The 18,883-nt window shown below is 44.8% G+C and overlaps 1 protein-coding gene across 4 annotated transcripts; it reads right to left on the bottom strand.

Moving 5' to 3' along the window:
* Positions 1-1,961: 1,961 nt before the first annotated feature.
* atp6v0a1b (ATPase H+ transporting V0 subunit a1b) lies at positions 1,962-17,782 on the bottom strand. Of its 4 annotated transcripts, none has more exons than XM_028989362.1 (22): positions 17,651-17,782; positions 16,812-16,970; positions 16,617-16,695; positions 16,439-16,536; positions 16,131-16,259; positions 15,942-16,024; positions 14,773-14,899; positions 14,574-14,656; positions 14,333-14,426; positions 12,970-13,182; positions 12,340-12,490; positions 11,504-11,643; positions 11,163-11,326; positions 10,993-11,083; positions 10,616-10,734; positions 10,003-10,219; positions 9,811-9,918; positions 8,860-9,054; positions 8,376-8,393; positions 6,407-6,524; positions 5,732-5,903; positions 1,962-3,144 (listed from the first exon to the last, which is right to left on the bottom strand). In XM_028989362.1, the coding sequence occupies exons 2-22, from the start codon at positions 16,926-16,928 to the stop codon at positions 3,051-3,053; spliced, it is 2,610 nt and encodes an 869-aa protein (XP_028845195.1). In that variant the 5' UTR covers positions 16,929-16,970; positions 17,651-17,782; the 3' UTR covers positions 1,962-3,050. The 4 variants fall into 4 exon arrangements, with proteins under 4 accessions (XP_028845195.1, XP_028845198.1, XP_028845196.1 ...); XM_028989365.1 differs by having other exon boundaries at positions 8,860-8,967; XM_028989363.1 differs by having other exon boundaries at positions 3,051-3,144; positions 17,561-17,699.
* Between the last annotated feature and the right edge of the window lie 1,101 nt (positions 17,783-18,883).

Raw genomic sequence — 18,883 nt, 5'->3', positions numbered from 1 at the left:
GGAGTGTGTTACCCACTAGGCTTCTACCACCAATTATGCATGAGATTATTAAAGCAGACACATTTGACATAAATAAATTAGTAATTTGTAATTGCTGCAATAAAATGCTTTCACATTTCATAAATGTGCGTTTAACATCTTGCTAATGACTTTCGGTAGTGAAGTATAAATTCTCCGTTGCCACTGTCCTGCATTTTATTAAGGTAACGTAAACAAATAAAAGAAACTCTTTTTTTTACATTGCAGAATAAAACTGGGACAGGTTCCCTCCAGGTTGTCCGCCTTCCTCCCACTGTCCACAGGCATGAGGTGAACAAGTGAACTAGTGACCCTGAATCCGTAGGTGGGAGTGTGGGAGTGAATGGTCTCTGGGTGTGTGTACATGCCCTACAGTGGGGTGGGGTCCCATCCTGGGCTGTAAGACTAAGTGGTTATGAAAAGTGAGTGAGTGAGCAGGTGAGAACTTAGACCTATGAAATATGTATTTGATTTTGGTGTACTTTTCCAGCATTAGATTCTTTAAAATATCTTCTGTCACCGTCTAGACTTGTAGTGTATTTGAACCCTGATCGTAAACCTTCCTGCCTAAATGAAATCTTCCCTGAGAGGCACAGGGTTGAGCCAAGCAGATAAACTGAAATGTGATCGTCTGCTCTTTGTTAAAACTGTAGCTGAGAGAGAAGGGGATTCCATCCTTGTGAATTGTGGGACTTGCACCAGCCTGCACAGGAATTTGTCTTCCCTGCTGTTGTGCGTGTGAGAGGTAGAGAGAGCGAGAGAGATAGATATGAACTTCTTATGAAACCAGAAAGTCACGGGACAAAACCCCACCTACTGCCATTGTGTCCCTGAACAAGGCACTTAACCCTGAGGTGCTGCAGGTGTCATTAAGACAGACCACAAAATACACATATTTAACGTAGATCGTTCAGAGAAAAAGATTTGTGTGGGTTTTTCTTTTTTTTTTTTTTTCATTCATGACTCATTTAATGACCGCAGCGTTATCGGCAGGCTTGATACTGAACAACTGCGGAATGCTTGACCTTTCTTGAGACTTGAAATCATTTTCTCTGCTGCCCTTCATTTTATCCGAAAGAGGACGCTCAGTAAAATTGACAACCGTATCTGTAGCTGATTAACCAGAAGTAAAGGGCCCACCATCTGTCAGAAAGTGGGGAAGCCTCAAATTCACATTATTTCAAAGCTTGTTAATGCAACTTTGCAAATTTCATCTGGCACCTTAGTTACACCGTTGAAAAGTAAATGAGTCAGCTTTGTAACGTTCTCCCAGAATGACTGAGGCAAAAAAAAAATCACAGGAGCTTCATTATGATCATTGTTTTTCATGAAAAATAAGTAAGAATATAAGAAATAAGTCATTGGTTTTCTGATGCACTATACTCAACTAGTGTGAATTTGTCCACTTTTACTGCTTATTTAACCACTGTTTTCACATCTACTAAAATCATTGCTAAAGGGTTTTTTTAATAATCAACCAAGTGACAGGCGTCGCATTAGTGAAAGCAGCAGCAGTCCACTGGAACTAATTGTGGCTGATAATGGTCCCTCTCTATAATTATACAGAAGTTTCATTAATTTACAGCCTTTTTCTAGCTACCAGAGTCAGAGTTTCCATCAATTTGATGTCAGACAAAAGAAACTGAGGATATTTCTAAATGACCCACAGTATATATTATCCAGTCTGCTAAGGCAGTACACGCTATATCATCACATGACAACTACTGACCTCTGAACCCCGATTTACAGTAAAATCAGCACAAAAGGAGAAGTGTGACATGGGGAGACCCAGCAGCTGTTTATTACTGAGATTCACAATCATGTGATGTACAGCATGACACATCATAACAGTGGCGAGCAGAACAAGGGCATTACTCTATCCATTTAAACACACACACACACAACCACCACACTATTACCTCCCGCACAACAGTGTACCACCAGAAAAAGACAGCTTCAATTTTAATACCAGTGTCACCAAAACCAAAGTCAGAAACAGAGCAGAGCAATAAATACATAAATAAGTGTATAATCAGGCCTTATTTCACGACGGCCGCTTTACCATGTTTACAACCTCCATAGATATGTGTCCTACCACTGAGATGTGCATCACCACAGAACACAGAACTAACAGCTAGTGCCACATGCCTGCAAACATCTGTGATAAAAGTCCAGCCCAGATGCACTCAGTACAATGCACGTAAAACAAGGTTGGCCAGGAACATGGAACATGGGCTAGACCAGCAATTGAGGGAGAACAAGAATTGTGTCCACTAGGGGGCGACGTTGAACATACATTTGTGTTTCAAGTGTGGCCATGTTGCACCTTCTACAAAGGAAACATCTGCTTCGGTTTCCTAGGTTTCCTTCAGCAGTACACCTTTCCAAAAGCAACAGGTCAGTGTGTGGAAAACAACAGTGAAGGAGGAGGTTGTAATGAGAAGAGAGGATTCCCTCACAGCCTACATTTTTCCACAGCTTCCCCTAAATCACTCTCTCTCTCCCTCTCCAGTCTCTCTCACTTTGTTTGCCATCTAATTTCCATCATAACCCCATCTTCATGATATATGAAACATTTGTTATTGCACCATTTGTAACATCGTAACTCACAGCAGAAGAGCTGAGCTGATGTGGGATCAGTGGGTGGGATCCGGAGGACGAGCTACGGTGTTCGGGCAGGTTGAGGAAAAAAAAAAAAGGAGTGCCTGTCTCAATGAATGATTGTGGGGTCACCTCAGAAACCTGCACCCACACTGACCCTCCATGGATCAGGCCCCTCACCCCTGGTGCAGAGATAAGGGCGGCTTGACCTGGCATGTGCTCATGAGGCCAGATTCCAGCATTTCACAAACAACTGACATCCGACTGTCTTCAGGTCAAGGGTCACGACCACACAGATACCTTGCGAGGGCAAACACACACACACACACACTACAGAGACGCACAAGAGCAGGTCCACTGGGTTCACAACGGGATGCCGGAGGTGGGGAGGTCATGCAGAACGGCACGTGATGGGGCGCGGGAGGCGCTCTTCACTCGTCGAATCGGCCCTCCAAGATGCTCTCGAAGGAGAAGGGGACGAACTTGAAGCCCTGTCCCGTGTAGAACTTGTTCTGGAACTCCACCCTGCGCGGAAGGAAGGAGCAGAACGACAAGAGATCGGATCAGTTAATGTCATCGCCATGTGCAAGCCGCAGCCACCGCAGGACAAACAACACGCTCCAACTTCACAATGAAGGCAAGAAAACCTGCTTGGAAAAATGCTCCGGACTGATGGAGCGCTTTCGTTGCCATATTTAGGAATGGTGTCCTCCGTTAGCCCAGATTTGAGCGCTCTTTTACAAGCGCAGCTTGTTAAACAGCCAGCTGCCTCACGGCCTGATAAACACACGCTCAGAGTGGTACTGTTACACACACGCACACACACATATAAACACAGTAACCCAGCAGCACAATACCAATACACACTTCACATTTGGGTCCAGCACGGCCGTACTGTGTACCTGGTTGCCTGGTTGTGGCCCCCTGAGCGCGGGCCTGCTAATGCCCTGTTATAAACAGGCCCGGGGCTCCGTGTGTGGCGTCATGGCTGCAACAGGCACGCTGCCGGAGTCCCGCCGGCGCGTGCGCGCACATGCGTGGGACTGCGAAGAGTGCGTGTGTGTCGGTGCATGACCGGTCTACATGGGACGAGGAGAGGAATGTCTCACTGCGGCGGCAAATGTTTAACCAAAGGGAGAGAAATTTAAACAAGCGAGAGGAGAGGAGGAAAGGTGGGAATGTGCATTTGTCTTTCCACCATCGGAGGAATGAGGGGAGGATGGGATACGCTTTGACTCCTACGTGTGTGTGAGTGTGTGCGTGCACGTTAGGATTAAGGTCCTGAGTAACTGTTTCCGCTGCAGTGTGTGTGTGAGACAAGTTTAGGATCATTTAGAAATACCCTAGATTTTGATATATAAAAAAAATATATATATTGCCTAGCATACTAATCAAACATCCTGACATGGTTGATATTGTGTATGACTGAAATGTGTCTGCAGATGAACAGAATATCGGCAAAAATGTAGAGAGGAATTTTATCAGCAACGATTAGTCGTGAGTTCCAGTGGACGGCTATTCACAGTGGACTTGATTATAAGAAAACCCTTCAGAGATGACCTTAGGAAAGCTGGAAACAGTTGATGAAGCTGATTAAACAAGCAATAAAACTTGACAAACTCACACTATTATTTGAGTGTCTGGTATCAATCAATCGTTATTTCCTTATCAGTTACTAATATACAATTACTTTTAAATCTGTCTTGTTGGCGAGCATGTCTTCACTGGGGCAGTGGTGGCCTAGCGGTTAAGGAAGCGGCCCCGTAATCAGAAGGTTGCCAGTTTGAATCCCGATCTGCCAAGGTGCCACTGAGGTGCCACTGAGCAAAGCACCGTCCCCACACGCTGCTCCCCGGGCGCCTGTCATGGCTGCCCACTGCTCACTCAGGGTGATGGGTTAAATGCAGAGGACAAATTTCACTGTGTGCACCGTGTGCTGTGCTGCTGCGTATCACATGTGACAATCACTTCACTTTACTTTACTGGAGCCGCTCCTGTTCTAACAGTGCAAGTTGGTGCAGCTCTGCTACAATGGGGCAGAGGTGGAGAGTTCGTCTCGCAGGCCACTTCCCTTCTCTGAAAGGGCGCCCATTCTCCGCCCTTCCTCCACGACAGGGCCAGCGCTCGGTGGAAATACACGAGCCCTCGCCGCCCACCGGGCATGTTTCTTTGTTCCTGTCAGTGCTTTCAGCTGATTAAGTCCGGATATTTCCTTACATTGATTGGTTCCTCTGATCTCCAGTTTTCTGAAACTCCGCTCACCCAGAAAACGGCCTGTGGATTCCTAGGGCGTTGATTCGTGTTGTTACCGGAAATGTCATTAACAGTACGTGTGTGTGTTGGATGGGACGTGTCCCATTCATTAGTGGTGGTTTCTGATCAAAACACCAACCGGTTGCTCAACACTGGCGGGCTTTTGGGAATGTCGATGAATGATGTGAGGCTGCAATTCATAACTCCCACTCAGGATAGCTAGGGGGGACGTGTGTCTAATAAAGTGGCTGGCGAGGGTTCGCAAATGAACAGAACAGATAGAGAGGGATGTCACAGGTCTTTGAGTGATTACATCCCCCTCACCGCAGGACCATTTCCAGGTGGATTGTGTAACGCCCACACCTGCCTTACACGTTGAGGGCATTTTCCAAAGACATTATCTTTTACACATGCACACACTCACTTACGCATACAGGCCCATTAAGGCCAGCTTTGACTTGTCAAAGGCTGATAAGATAGCTTCCTCCTTATTAAAAATTAAATCGATATATCACAGTTTGCAGAAGTGGTTTTTTTTTTCCTCCTCTGCGGCATGCCTGAAGGCTGTACAATTTCACCAGAAGTGGTGTGTGTGTGTGTGTGTGTGTGTAAGAGTGAGGGCACTTTTCCATTGCACAAGTCGAGTTCCACGACTTTCGCTTCTGCACTCAGTACCAGGGTTAGGGGATGATTGAACTGATATTAATAATTCTAATGAGAATTCTTTAAAATTCAGTTGTAGAAATCTATCTTTTGTTTGTAATTAGGATGACTCTTGTTCATGATGCACCTACTTTGTTGCATGTTTCGTGCACTTTTGTGCACTTATGAAAAAACACAAGATCATATTTATTCTTACCAGTGCAGACGCAGCGCATGCAGGAACGCAGACAGGCCCTCCATGATGAGCAGGATGCACACGGTCAGCGTGGCGAAAGCGGAGAAGATGATTGACAGGCCGAAGAACCCACCTCCGCTGCGTGAGGCCAGGCCGAGGTGCATCACCATTCCCCAGAGCACTTCAGACAGCTCTGAGAAAGAGAGGAGGATCCATTTTCGGTGTTAACTGTGCCGACTGTTGTACATGCACGGGCATAGAATGTTTATGAGTAGCGAGTCGCCCGGCCACACCCAGGGTGGTAATCTGAAGGGGAGGCGGTGGACGGTACCCCGTTTTTTTAGTACAGGGGCACACGAGAACGCTTGTAGAATTTGTAGTAAAGCAACCGTGAATGTCAAAATAAAGCTTTTTATAATATTTTAACTATTACAGATTTGGGCCATGAAGAATATATAGTTATATAAATATATATTTATAAAGAGAATATATATTTTTTTGTGCACAGAGCAAGCACCAGCCAATCAAATCCAGAATGCAATCGTGTTGGTTATCTGCAGGTTAAGCAGCGATGGTTGTACGGCAGACATGCCCACCCTTAAGCGTTGAAGCGATGCTTCATATATTCCAATATCCACGTATTTATCTTGAGTTGATGTGAGGGTTTCTATACATGTGCCAGAGTGTGAAACTCACGTGCGTGGGCCAGACTCAGGGCCCAGAGTCGCAGATATGAAGCCGTGTTGGAGATGCAGCCCAAGCAGTACTCTATAGTGTGGATGGCTTGGTGCACTGCAAAATCTGTGAAGTTAAACTAAAGAGATAAGAGAGAGAGAGAGATAATGAACATTGCCACAGAAAATCAACATAAAGCTTCTCAACTAGTTTGGCCTCGTAGCTCTACTCTGCTGAGCTGAGTTAGTTTAAGGGAGGAGTTTAGTCCTCAGTCCTTTTGCCCCTGAGAGGGAAAGAGCATCGTTTTTTTAAGCATCGTTCTTTCCACTGCAGCCTCCTTGGGAGAGCGCCGGAGCGGGCTAGGGTGTAATGGGCGTCATTAGAGTTACAATAGAGGAACAATGGCGCTAAAATCTCCCCTTCCTGTACTGAAGCTGAGCCAAGCGATAAGACAGCAATCAGGCGCTCCTCACATGTCATGCATTTTACTCTGACGTGTGTTGCCACCGACGTGTGCACGCTTTACATGTGATGACTGTAGGAGTAAATTCCTGTGTGTGTGTGTGTGTGTGTGTGGGTAGCGTGGTTTAGTTTGGCAGAACTCAGGTTTCCCTTTTCCAATGTGTCCTTTTGTTCCTGTGATCCATACACAGTGTGTGAGCAGTGTGTTGTTGTTCACGGAAAGTTAGCTCACACTCGCATTGTCCTACCAGGGAGGGAGGCTGCTGTGGTATCACTATGGAAACAGCACCGGTGCACTATGGTTGTCGGCAGGAGAGCCGGGTGACTCATATGAGGTTGTGAGGAAATTGCATGGGGCGTCAGGAAAAGCAGAAAAGAACCCTAACACTGCATTACAGATAACCATCAATTTAAGTAAATTAAAAACACTACAAAACAGCTAATTATCATATCATAATGCGGGAATATGTAATGCACATACACGTAGGGGCCTATTTGCAGGGTTCTCTATACATTAATTTTAAAAAGAATGTGTCATTTGTCATTGTCAAACACTGCAGCACAGCACACGGTGACACAACGAAATGTGTCCTCTGCTTTTAAACATTGCCTTGGTGAGCAGTGGGCAGCCATGACAGGTGCCCTGGGAGCAGTGTGGGGATTTCAACCCACAACCCTTCAGTTACCCAATTCTGCTTCCTTACCTGCTAGGCAACCACCAGACAGCTAACCAGACAATAATTCTAACCGGGCAATAAGTGACTGCTTGTTAGTGATCTCAGAGAGGAGTAACTACCCACCCAGAAGATGAATGTTTTTATAAGCAAAGTTTAAAAGGGAGAGGCATTATTGACAGCTCTCACAGACACTACTTTCTCATTATGGATTTAAATCCTGTAAATACATCAATTTCCTCCCTTTCTCCTCAATGTGCCCTCTGTTGTCTACATTCCTAATACCCTTTGTACACAGTGAATGTCATTTACATTTACATTTACAGCATTTATCAGACGCCCTTATCCAGAGTGACTTACAATCAGTAGTTACAGGGACAGTCTCCCTGGAGCAACTTAGGGTTAAGTGTCTTGCTCAGGGACACAATGGTAGTAAGTGGGATTCGAACCCGTGTCTTCTGGTTCATAGGCGAGTGTGTTACCCACTAGGCTACTACCACCCATGTCAGTGAATGTCAGTGAATGTCACAAACACAACCACGCCCACTACCAACACCAACATATGTCTTATATTTTGCAGTAAAGTTATTCCCCTTTAGTTTGTGGCGGTGTGCTCCATACATCGATTTTCACACTTCCGTCATCCTAATATTTTTTTTATTGAGTGTCACTGAACAGGACTAAGCAATGCTGGGTTGTGTAATTTTGAAAGTGACTTATTATGCCCCAAGTGCAATTAAAACTCAGCTATTTAAATTCGATCATATTCAACATGGGCTCAGGAGGAAATTAAACTGAAAAGCATGCAGGGTGGTCATCATCACAGACAAAGGGAATGTGCTCCTTTTTCTTACCGGTTCCTCCTCGGCATGCTTGAAAATAAACAGAAAGAAATGATATCGTTATAGCTTTTTTTTGTTGCTAGCAAGTACAGTATCTAACAAAGGAGGCACGTAAGAATTTCTACATTGCAGCTATGGCTACTTTTAGCAGTTTTATTAGTTTCAGTGTATGCAACGCTCAGGCCATCCTGTACCAGATAACCATAACAAACTCCCCAACATATACACTCTCAATCTCTCACACACTCACACACACCTCCAGCTTAGAAGACAATAATATTTTCCAGATTCCTGCTCTTGGCTCCGTGTTTATGGAGAAGCAGATGATCTGCTGTGCGGTTACAGCCCTTCCCTTATCTTCCTGTCTCACGCCATGCCTGATCCCCAGCTCCCAAGCACCCTCCATACTCATTCACAGCATGCTGCATTTATCATTTACTGTCTCAAAAATGCCATTTCCTATAGCTAACCGACAAAACAAGTTGCTAAGACTGACCTCGTCCCCGTCCTCTGAATGCTGGGACAGCTGGTCGTGCTGCATGATCTCGGCCTCGTCCTCTGTGGGCCCGTTGCCGACTCGCACCCCTCCAAATTTCTGTGTGCCCTGTTGGGTGAGTCCGGTGGGTGAGGTCTTGCCTGTCTGCTCTAAAGATTCTAGATTCTCAGCGGGGCCTGCTTCCCTCGTCTGGGACTAAATACAAAATCCACAAGTTCTGTTTGGCTTAGGGCACCCCTCGAGCCACACGCCTGTCCAAACAGGAGGGTACCTACCAAATGCCCCACCTGTCTATGGGCAGCCCCGCTGCAGCCAGACCGGGTTCTGCTGGTTTTCCAGCCTAGTTACCAACTAGATTTAGGCATTTCTACGGGTCAAATATAACATCTGGCTGTTTAACGGGTCTCCAACATTAAACCATTTGGTAGGTGCCCCTCTTAAAATTCTACAACTGCAAGCATGCATACGAACTTGCATTAAGGTTAAAGTAAGGTACTTTACGGCAAAGTAATTGTTACTTTGCGGTGGCTCAAGGAATGTGCTAAGTGGCATTTTATAAGACACACAAAGACAGACACACACATAATAGCATTAACATCTTCAGTGCTTTTCAATCCCGGATCATTCTGGAACTAACTGTGTACTTGACATTTAGAAAATGTGAAATGAAAATAAAAAAAAATGCATTCAAATATGATAAAGGCATGGCAAAAGCAAATGCAAAAATATCTTAAAATAGCTGAAGCATTTCCTGATTAAATAGCATTTTTAAATAGCATTTATTAATTGAACAAAATAAATTAAAATTCTAAATGTGCAAAGAAACTTTGCTACTTATAAATAAATGCTAGCGCACAGTTGTTGACCAGAATTTTGGATTGAGAAGAAGTCAAGGGGGGAAAAAGACATAAAGTATGCATGTTAAGCAGCAAAAAAAAAAAAAAAACCTACCAGGTGCTTCTTCCAGAGGTACTGACGCCGCACAATCATAGTCTTCACCACAAGCATGCAAGGCACACAGGCCAGAGCTATGAGCACCAACAGAGACTGGATTCCCATCTGCGCACACAGGTCAGCAGAGATGTAAAATTTCAGACAGAGGAGGAGTGGAGTGTTCAATGTGAAGGGTTCTGGGATGTGTACCTGCCCTCGGTACAGAGGTTTGTTGGTGGGGTCGCTGTAGTTAAACAGAAACATGTTGATGAAGGCGATGAGGAGGCTGGGCGCATCTTTGGACGTCTGAGCGTCATACGCTGTCCACTTGTAGAAGATGAGCAGCACCAGGTAGCCAAACAGGCTGCTCATGAACACAATCTCTGGGATGAAGCCCAGGAAGATGTTCAGAGGTTTCTTAAAGTACCTAAGAGAAGAGAGACAATTGCATGAATAAATGTTATGTGTTGTTCGCCAGTGCCTGGTAATACCTGTTTCAACTATAGGGACACTGAGGCTGACTGTTTGCTCATATTTGGGCACGCCAGTGGAAATCGTAATAAAAATCGAGCCACTAATGAATAAACACAAGCATTCATTTCCATCTGGACAAGCTCCAGCGCAAAATGGAGGAAGTCAAAATGGGCATGAAAAAAGGAAAATGCTCTCGGATGGGCAGGGAAAACAGGTCCAGGCAGAGGGCCGTGCAATGAAGACACTTTGTTAAAATTTAAAAACAGTTTTAGAATGCGGGTGTGGCTCTGTCTTTCCATGCACTGCGTACTACTGCAGGGTGGGGGGCCAGTGGTTCAAAAATACGTACAGATGGTTGAAAAGGCTGAGAGTGACTCCAAACAACATGTGGATCACGCCCAGGATGACAGACATTTTCATCTTGAAGGAGTTCAGGAACGTCAGCTTGTTGGTGGCAATATTCCAGATCTGCAGAGGAAGAACCGGAGAGGAACCTCAGTGAGAATAGTGGACATTCCACATTCATTCCTTCCTGAGATTTAGCAACCTGCAATTGCAATACGTGGCTAAATAAAACGGAAATAAAAAAGTGCCAACTCCCGCAAACGTGTTTTATGTGGATGAGGTAAGTGTGCTGGTTTGGTCTTCCTAATTACTGAGGGCCACGAAGGCATGACCTGTTAAAGAAAGCCAGCTCAGAAGCCAGAACTAGTTAGTGAGACTTACTGGGTCGATGCCCAGCGGGTACGGCCCCTCGAAGACGCCGGGCACAGCCGGGTTCAGCTGCAACACAGAGTTCCCTTCTATTGTCTCAAACCTGCACGCAAGCACAGGTTTGTAACGCAAATTGGCAACATGTGCTCTTATTAGTACAAATTAGTGTTAATGAGCCTTACGTCCAGTTTCCTCCTTTGGGACTGAACATGGGCCTGACACTCCAGCCCGAGCCGAACATGTTCAGTGATTTGGAGAAGCAGTCGTTATAGATGATGCCAGTGTAGATGGAGAAGACTCCCATCAGCAGGATGATGTAGCGACCAGCAAACACCATATTAAACATCTATAAAAATCCATGTAGACAGAGAGCAGCATGGTAAATGGAAGATAATTAGTAGACAATTAACAGAAGATTATATCAAATGCTGATTTAAATGGTTCCATTTTGGTCTGTATGCCTGACAACACTGCGGCACAGAACCTGATTCTGCACTAGTCTGTTCCCATGGTAACCACCTACCTCATTCTCATTTTTCTGTGCAAGAAGGCGACTCTCCCTGATCACCAGATAGAGAGCAGCGCAGGTCATCAGCAGGCCATGGCCCATGTCCCCAAACATCACCGCAAACAGGAACGGGAAGGTGATTATGGTGTACGGAGCTACGCGGGGAACACAGATGCACACAAACACAGGAAATTTGTTACTGTGGACAACTGTACTTAAAAAGTGAGGAGACGATGAACTGAACATCTGAAGGTATGGTAGTGGTGTTAGTAGTCTAGTGGGTAAGTTGCTCGCCTATGAACCAGAAGACTCAGGTTCAAATCCCACTTACTACCATTGTGTCCCTGAGCAAGACATTTTACCCTTAGTTGCTCCAGGGGGGGACTGTCCCTGTAACTACTGATTGTGAGTCGCTCTGGATAAGGGCGTCTGATAAATGCTCTAAAAGTAAATTCAGTTTAATGTGACACATTTGTTTTCAGTTTGCAAAATGTTGTGAAAATATTTTTTGCATAAGTTTATATTTAGGTTCACAGGTCACTTTTACCATGGTTCCATTTCTTAACCATCTTATTAAGCAATGTAAACATCACACCATTAGGGGGAAAAAAGTTAAATGGATGATGGGTCCTAAAACAAGATCACAGGTTCTTCTTGTTGTTTTGGTAATTTGTACCAATAAATAATATTGCTCATAGTATTGCTTCAATATAACATTTTAGTGTCACTGATGTATAAGATTTTATGGTATTGACTGTGGATTGATGATTTTTTTTTTAAATAGTTTTTTTTCCCAGCATATTGTTATGTGTAGGTGTATGTGTATGTGTCTGTGGCTGTGTGTCCTTTACCAGGGTTGATCTCCCTGTAGGTTCCAATGCCGTAGGCGTCCACTATATTCTGGAAGCCAGACGTGAACTTGTTGGTCTTGTTGTAGGTGGGCGGGGTCTGCTTGGTCTGCATCCTGTTCAGGATGGAGGGAACAGTGGAGCCACTTCGTTCCTGCGGAAACATTGGCGACAGCAGGCTCCAACTCACTTTCGTGGGTGGGTGTGTATTTGTTTGTCTATGTGTGTGTTGTCCACATCTGACAGAACGCCTCAACACTTGACTTAGAATCTGTCATTCTGAACCTGCAGAACCCAGCTCTTACCTAAACCGGCCGCCCCACTAGGGACGGACATTTGAAATAATAAGCATGCCCACGTTAGTATTAGGTAAGTACTGAATATCCTAATGTACTGTTTTTTAAAGCAACTGTATTTTATTGCATTATGAAATGAACGAATAACCTGCATAGCCAAGTGATAGTAGCCTAGAGGGTAACACACTTACCTATGAACCTAAAGAGCCCCACCTACTACCATTGTGTCCCTGAGCAGTTATTTCTTAGCCCAGTTATTTCATAGAACTGCTTTATAAGAATTACTGAATAAAGTTAAAATAGATAGTGTGTTTGTGAATGTGTGTATTCCACTCACCGTCCCCCGGCGCAGGGCGAACTGGATGGAGTCGAGGTCAGAGACAGGGCACCACACCTCAGCGATGAGACATTTCTGCGTGACATCGATGTTGCAGAGGTTGAGCGTGTGGTAGATGGCCTTCATCTTCCTCACCTTAATGAACCAAACCCTCATGGTCTTGGCTGCCGCCTGCAGGACTCTCTGCCGATGGTCCTCTGTCTGGTTCAACACCTGCGGATAGAATCATGTGTTCACCTGAGCACCATCCTGTATCTTTGTTCCTCTCAGGTGGTCTCAATGCTGTTCCACCTCATTGTCTAAACAGACTATGAAACTGGGACCCAAATTCCTCTCCACGTAAAACCTGACCTGTCTCTTTAGGACCACGATGCCTTCACCTGTGCGTTTATCTGAGGATCACCTTGTCTGTTTTCAAGCACAGGCTAGAGATGCGGAACTGCGCAGACTCTTTCCGAGCCAAATAAGGAGCGGTTCTCTTCTTCACCCAAAACAGAAAGTGAAGCCCAAGGCTGATTCTGTCATCGCACATTACCTCAGATCACAACTTCAACATTTAACAAAATAAATGCTTTAGCATACTAGGTCAGTTGAACAAACAAGTTTAAAATCAAAAGATTTGTCTGTTTCTTCCATGCATCAAAGAACCACCTCATGCTGTGCTGCTTTTATTATTATTATTATCATATTAGCATATCATCATATCATATTATTATTATTAGCATATTATATACTGATATATTATCATATTGCTACTACTTGTCCACTTTGTTTACCTCAACCTGCACTGTATGTCCCTTGTCGTGTTGTGTGTTATTTAAGTTGGCCTAGTGGACCACTGGTGGCCTAGCAGTTAAGGAAGCGGCCCCGTACTCAGAAGGTTGCCGGGTCGAATCCCGATCCGCCAAGGTGCCACTGAGCAAAGCACCGTCCCCACACACTGCTCCCCGGGCGCCTGTCATGGCTGCCCACTCCTCACTAAGGGTTACGGGTTAAATGCAGAGGACATATTTTGCTGTGCACTGTGTGCTGCGCTGCAGTGTAGCACAATGACAATCACTTCACTTCAAGTTGCATGCTGTGAATCCCCTGCTTTGCAATTTTGTCTCTCTGTTCACTTGTATATAGCGAGATGACTTTGCCAAAAGTGTTAAACCACTCCTCTCTGACACTGACCCAAGTGCATGTTCAGTAATTAACATAACCTACTATTCACATTTGCAATGGATACTTTCATCTAGCTGTCGTGTTGGAGAAGTGTGTGACACCGGCATCTTCAAAACATGGGATACACTCACATACGCCTATGCTTCTAACTTCTCACGTATGCCTTTACACTGTAGTGTCTGAGACCATACTCTACCATCTGAAGGTCATCAATGCGGGTGTTGACCCCAGCAGCCATCTCCTTCCTCTCCTGGGGGGTCTCTGGGCAGGGATACAGCGACGCCCGGAACCTGCCGGAGGAAACCACGTGAGACACATTCAACTTGGAGAGGCTAATCATTAATATTTTATCATCTTCTTAATTACAGATTCACGGGAGGAGTGTGTGTACACTGCATAGGATCTTTCATTAAATGTTTTTCATTTATTTGACGCACCCCTCACAGATCTTCTTCACGCGGTTCTTCAACTGGTCTCCTTGGAAGAAGATGATGAACACAGATTTATGGACTTGATCCCCCTAGAAGACAGGCAAAGCCATTTTTTAGAAAGACTTTGGGGGTGGGAAACTCTTTAGTATGCAGTTTAAAATAAAGCATGAAGAAGCAATAAAACTCTGTAACAAGGGGTACAGACAGTTGTGGGGTCCTCCAAGGGGTCCTCAATCTCCGCCTGTCGTAAAAAGACGTTCCCACGGCAGACTCTCCACAGCATCCTCTCAAACGTGGGGATCCTCTCGCGGTTGATCACCCCGGCAACGAACCTGCACACAAAAACCGTCCCTGCTCAAACACTGCCCCCGGGCTACGATCAGTACAGCACTGTACCGAATTAAACGCAAACACCAGCCTCAAAAGGATCCTGGAATTACAGAATTATTCTGCAATTATCAATTTTTTTTCACATACACATACTCAGATAGAATATCATACCATCTGAAGTTCCTAAGTAATACATGGCCCTTTGTGCACTGGAGGAATTTTGGCCAACTAATCTTTGCAGAATTATTGTAGTTCATCCACATTGGAGGACTTTCAAGTATGAACTGCCTTCCAGGTCCTGAAGAAGAAAAGCAGCCCGAAACCATCACACTACCACCAGCATATTTTACTGTTGGTGTGCTGTTCTGTTTCTAAAATGTGGTGCCAGATGTAATGGGACACGCACCTTCCAAAAAGTTCAACTTTTGTCTTGTCAGTCCACAGATTATTTTCCTTGGTGATCATCAATATGTTTTCCGACAAATTTAAGTGATTTCTTGATTGAGAACAGGTGTGACAGTAAATGGGCCGCGGTGTGGCTAGCAATACTGAACTCAGGTGTGATAAACCACATGTAAGTTGTGTTTTTAAAAAAAAAAGGGGGGTGCAATCACTTTGTCACACAGGGCCATGTACGTTAATAATAAAATCCTTTTGTTAAAAAACACATTTAGTGTCTTTGACTAATATGTAATATTTTTTGATGATCTGAACCATTTGAATGTGACTAACATGGAAAAAAAGTAAGAAATCAGAGAGAAGGCAAAACCAGTATTTCACCATCAATCAGTGTTTCATTAAAGGTCCCCTATCAAATTTCACTTTGTGAGATTATGTAATTATTGGGTTCGCCTCTCTCCTCCTCATTGGCATTTAAAGCTACACACACCATGTGTCCTGGGGAAATCTGATTGTGTCACCCAATAAAAGTGGCTGTAATTCTGCACCAAGGCTGAATTTCGGAAAGAGACTTCAGATACAATACTAGGGGAACAAAAGAAAAACATAATAGGGGACCTTTAAAAGAGATTGTACAGTACTCACCCCAGTCTGAGGGGTGCACCACGACCGGCCTCATTAGGATCCAGAAGGGATGAAGATTCCTCAAGCAGGTTGGGATCCTCCATCTGCGGCGGAGGACATTAAACATTTACAAAAAACTACAATTCGTGTGGGGTATGGATATGATATGTAACCCAAGACAGCTACAGTCTAACAGATAACAGTCTTCACCTCATCAAAGAACTGCTGAGTGCGTCTCAGGATGTGCTTCAACTCTGTCAACTCCAGAAAGTTCTTCTTCAGGGCTTCCTGGTTGGTGTTGATCTCTTTTAGCTCGTTCTCCAGCTTCTCAAAGGTTGCCTGAAAAATGATGGCGTGGTAAAAACATACTTTACTTTATACCCCAATTTATGTCAGACTGTGGTATCTCAGTGATATAAACTCCTGGCAAGTTGTCCTTAAATTGTGAAAGTCTTCAGATATCATGGTAAAGTTGAAATGAAAAGGCCAACACCAATCAGGCTCATAGGTTCTTATACCTCCAGATCGATCATATCTCTTGGGAATGGAACCTCAGGGTTCTCTCCTGTGTCCACCGTTGGAATGTTGGCTTTCTTAATCTCCTTCTCCACAAACCCTGGGGAGTAAAGTTACAGTAAATATAAGTATAAAATACAACATGCTTAGAGACATGTTTTTGTCACACGAGGCACTCACTCAGCTTCCTGTCCATTTCCTCACAGCGTCGTACCTCATTTACAAACTTTCTCTGGAACACGTTCACGTCAGGATTGAGCTGCAGGAAGATGACCAGGAGGACGAATAAGCACCACAAATAACCAGATCAGGCAGTACGATATTAATTCTGGGGTCTGAATCAACCGTAGAGCCGTTAGAGGCTCAGAGACTCACATCACGGAACTGGACCATTCCCAGTTCGCCAAGTTCACTGACGCAGCAGTAGGCCGCCTCAGACTGGAGGAAGAGCTGGGCGAGGGTCATCTCCTCGCTTCTGAAGAGCTCTCCCATGGTGTCGCTGGGGAACTGGACTCAACAAAGCTGAAGCTGGATCTGTGTAAATAGTATTATCATCATTATTATTATTACTAGTATTCCCCACTTATTTATTAGTATTACTAATATTCCCCATTCCTAGTATTCCTGTGCCGATTATTATTATTACTAGTGTTCCCCACTTATTTGTTATTATTAGTAGTATTCCCCTTTACTAGTATTACTGTGCTGGTTATTATTATTACTAGTATTCCCCACTTATTTATTATTATTACTAGTATTGCCCATTTCTAGTATTCCCGTGCCGATTATTATTTTTACTATTATTACTAGTAATCGTTCGCCCGTTCCGGGGAGCAGTGCGCATGCGCAGACGCGCTACGGCGGGAGGGCGCGCAGCATCAGCAGCTCCGCCGCACTGTCCTTCAGGACCCAAGGACGCCATGATACCGGGACGAGGAAGGACGGCCCGCAATAAAAACCACGCGTTTCTCGCGATACGCCGTGACGAAAAAAATCAAAAATAAAAACAGGCACGTTACGTCGGTATTTGAATTAATCACGACCTACTAATACTCGTGGTGAAGAGTAAGTCGTGATTAATAACCGGCCTTGTAAACCCGAGCGCATCCCTCCATCCCTCTCACGTCACGACCAGCTGGACCACGGCGGGATGCTGCGCGCTAAAAAGCCGCGCTCGGCGTGTCCGTCTCCGGTCCTGGTGGCTGGTCGCTCACCGTGGCGGACAGCGGCTGAATGGAAGTCCGCTTCTAGACCCTCTTCTCTCCGCTACTCCCTGTCTCCAGCAGCCGAGAGAAGCGTGACGTCACGGGTCTTATAGCCTGATCATGTGACGGCTTCCCTGGGGCTGCGCAGCTTGTGATGGTACACACACACACACACACACACACACGCACACACAGGTCGTGTAGAGAATGTGACACACACTTTGTAATGAACAAATGGTGACACGGACCTGACAGGTCATAAAATAAAACGAAGTGACCCAGAGGTGTCCCTGGGTATGAGTGGTATGGTCTTTTCCACTCAGGTAACACCACGGAAGGAATATTACTATGTTTCGAACAAAGCTGGCATTCCCGCAACATGCTTATTATGAATAAATTGTTAGTAGAACGTGATGCGGTGTGTCACCAATATCTACACCAGGCCACAAGGTCATGTTTTGTTCCTATCAATACCTACCAATAGACACGTTGCATGAGTCCCGATCAGTCATAACACCACGCCCTACTGTGGGTTACTGGAGGCTGCTTCACCATACAGCTGCTATTGTGAAACTACGAAATGTGTCCACTGCTTTTAACCATCACCCTTATTGGACAGCTGTGGCGCAGCGGTTAAGGAAGCGGCCCCGTAATCAGAAGGTTGCTGATTCGAATCCCCACTGAGGTGCCACTGAGCAAAGCACCGTCCCCACACACTGCTCCCTGGGCGCCTGTCTGCTCCACTGCTCACTCAGGGTGATGGGTTAAATGCAGAGGACAAATTTCACTGTGTGCACCGTGTGCTGTGGTGCTGTGTATCACAAGTGACAATCACTTCACTTAAAAACTGCCAAATAAAGTAAAGTAAAGTAAAGTAAAGTAAAAACAGTGAAGCAGTGTGTGAGGACGGTGCCTTGCTCAGTGGAACTTTGGCATTTCAGGATTTCAACCCACAACCTTACGGTTACGGGTCTGACTGTATAAATGAAAGTATGATTCAGGAATTGGACATTTGTATTTCGTGAATCCTTGTTCAGGCTCATCATATTGTATACCAAACATATAGCAAAATGTTTAAGTTTAAACCACAAAAATAATGCAAGTGACAACATTTTTCATGTTGTTATGTAGAGATGTGCTCGAACTCTGTGTCGGTCTCTCGCAACTCTGTAAAATAATGAATGATCTCCTACAAGCAAAAGTCTGCAGATGAAGAACACTATTGTATTCCTGCTCAGAGAA

The sequence above is a fragment of the Denticeps clupeoides genome, chromosome 8 (assembly GCF_900700375.1).
Source record: "Denticeps clupeoides chromosome 8, fDenClu1.1, whole genome shotgun sequence".
Classification (NCBI taxonomy): domain Eukaryota; kingdom Metazoa; phylum Chordata; class Actinopteri; order Clupeiformes; family Denticipitidae; genus Denticeps; species Denticeps clupeoides.
The sequence above is the reverse complement of the archived record's forward strand: the minus strand, read 5'-3'. Positions and strand labels throughout refer to the sequence as shown.

Bases quoted from the DNA above. Each gene is read 5' to 3' on its own strand.
- atp6v0a1b (XM_028989362.1), bottom strand. From the start codon at position 16,928: ATGGGAGAGCTCTTCAGAAGCGAGGAGATGACCCTCGCCCAGCTCTTC. The intron at 13,183-14,332 runs GTAGAGTATGGT...TTCTATCCGCAG, and splicing joins GCATTGATGACCTTCAGATG to GTGTTGAACCAGACAGAGGA. The intron at 12,491-12,969 runs GTGAGTGGAATA...ATGTTTCCGCAG, and splicing joins TCGCCCTGCGCCGGGGGACG to GAACGAAGTGGCTCCACTGT.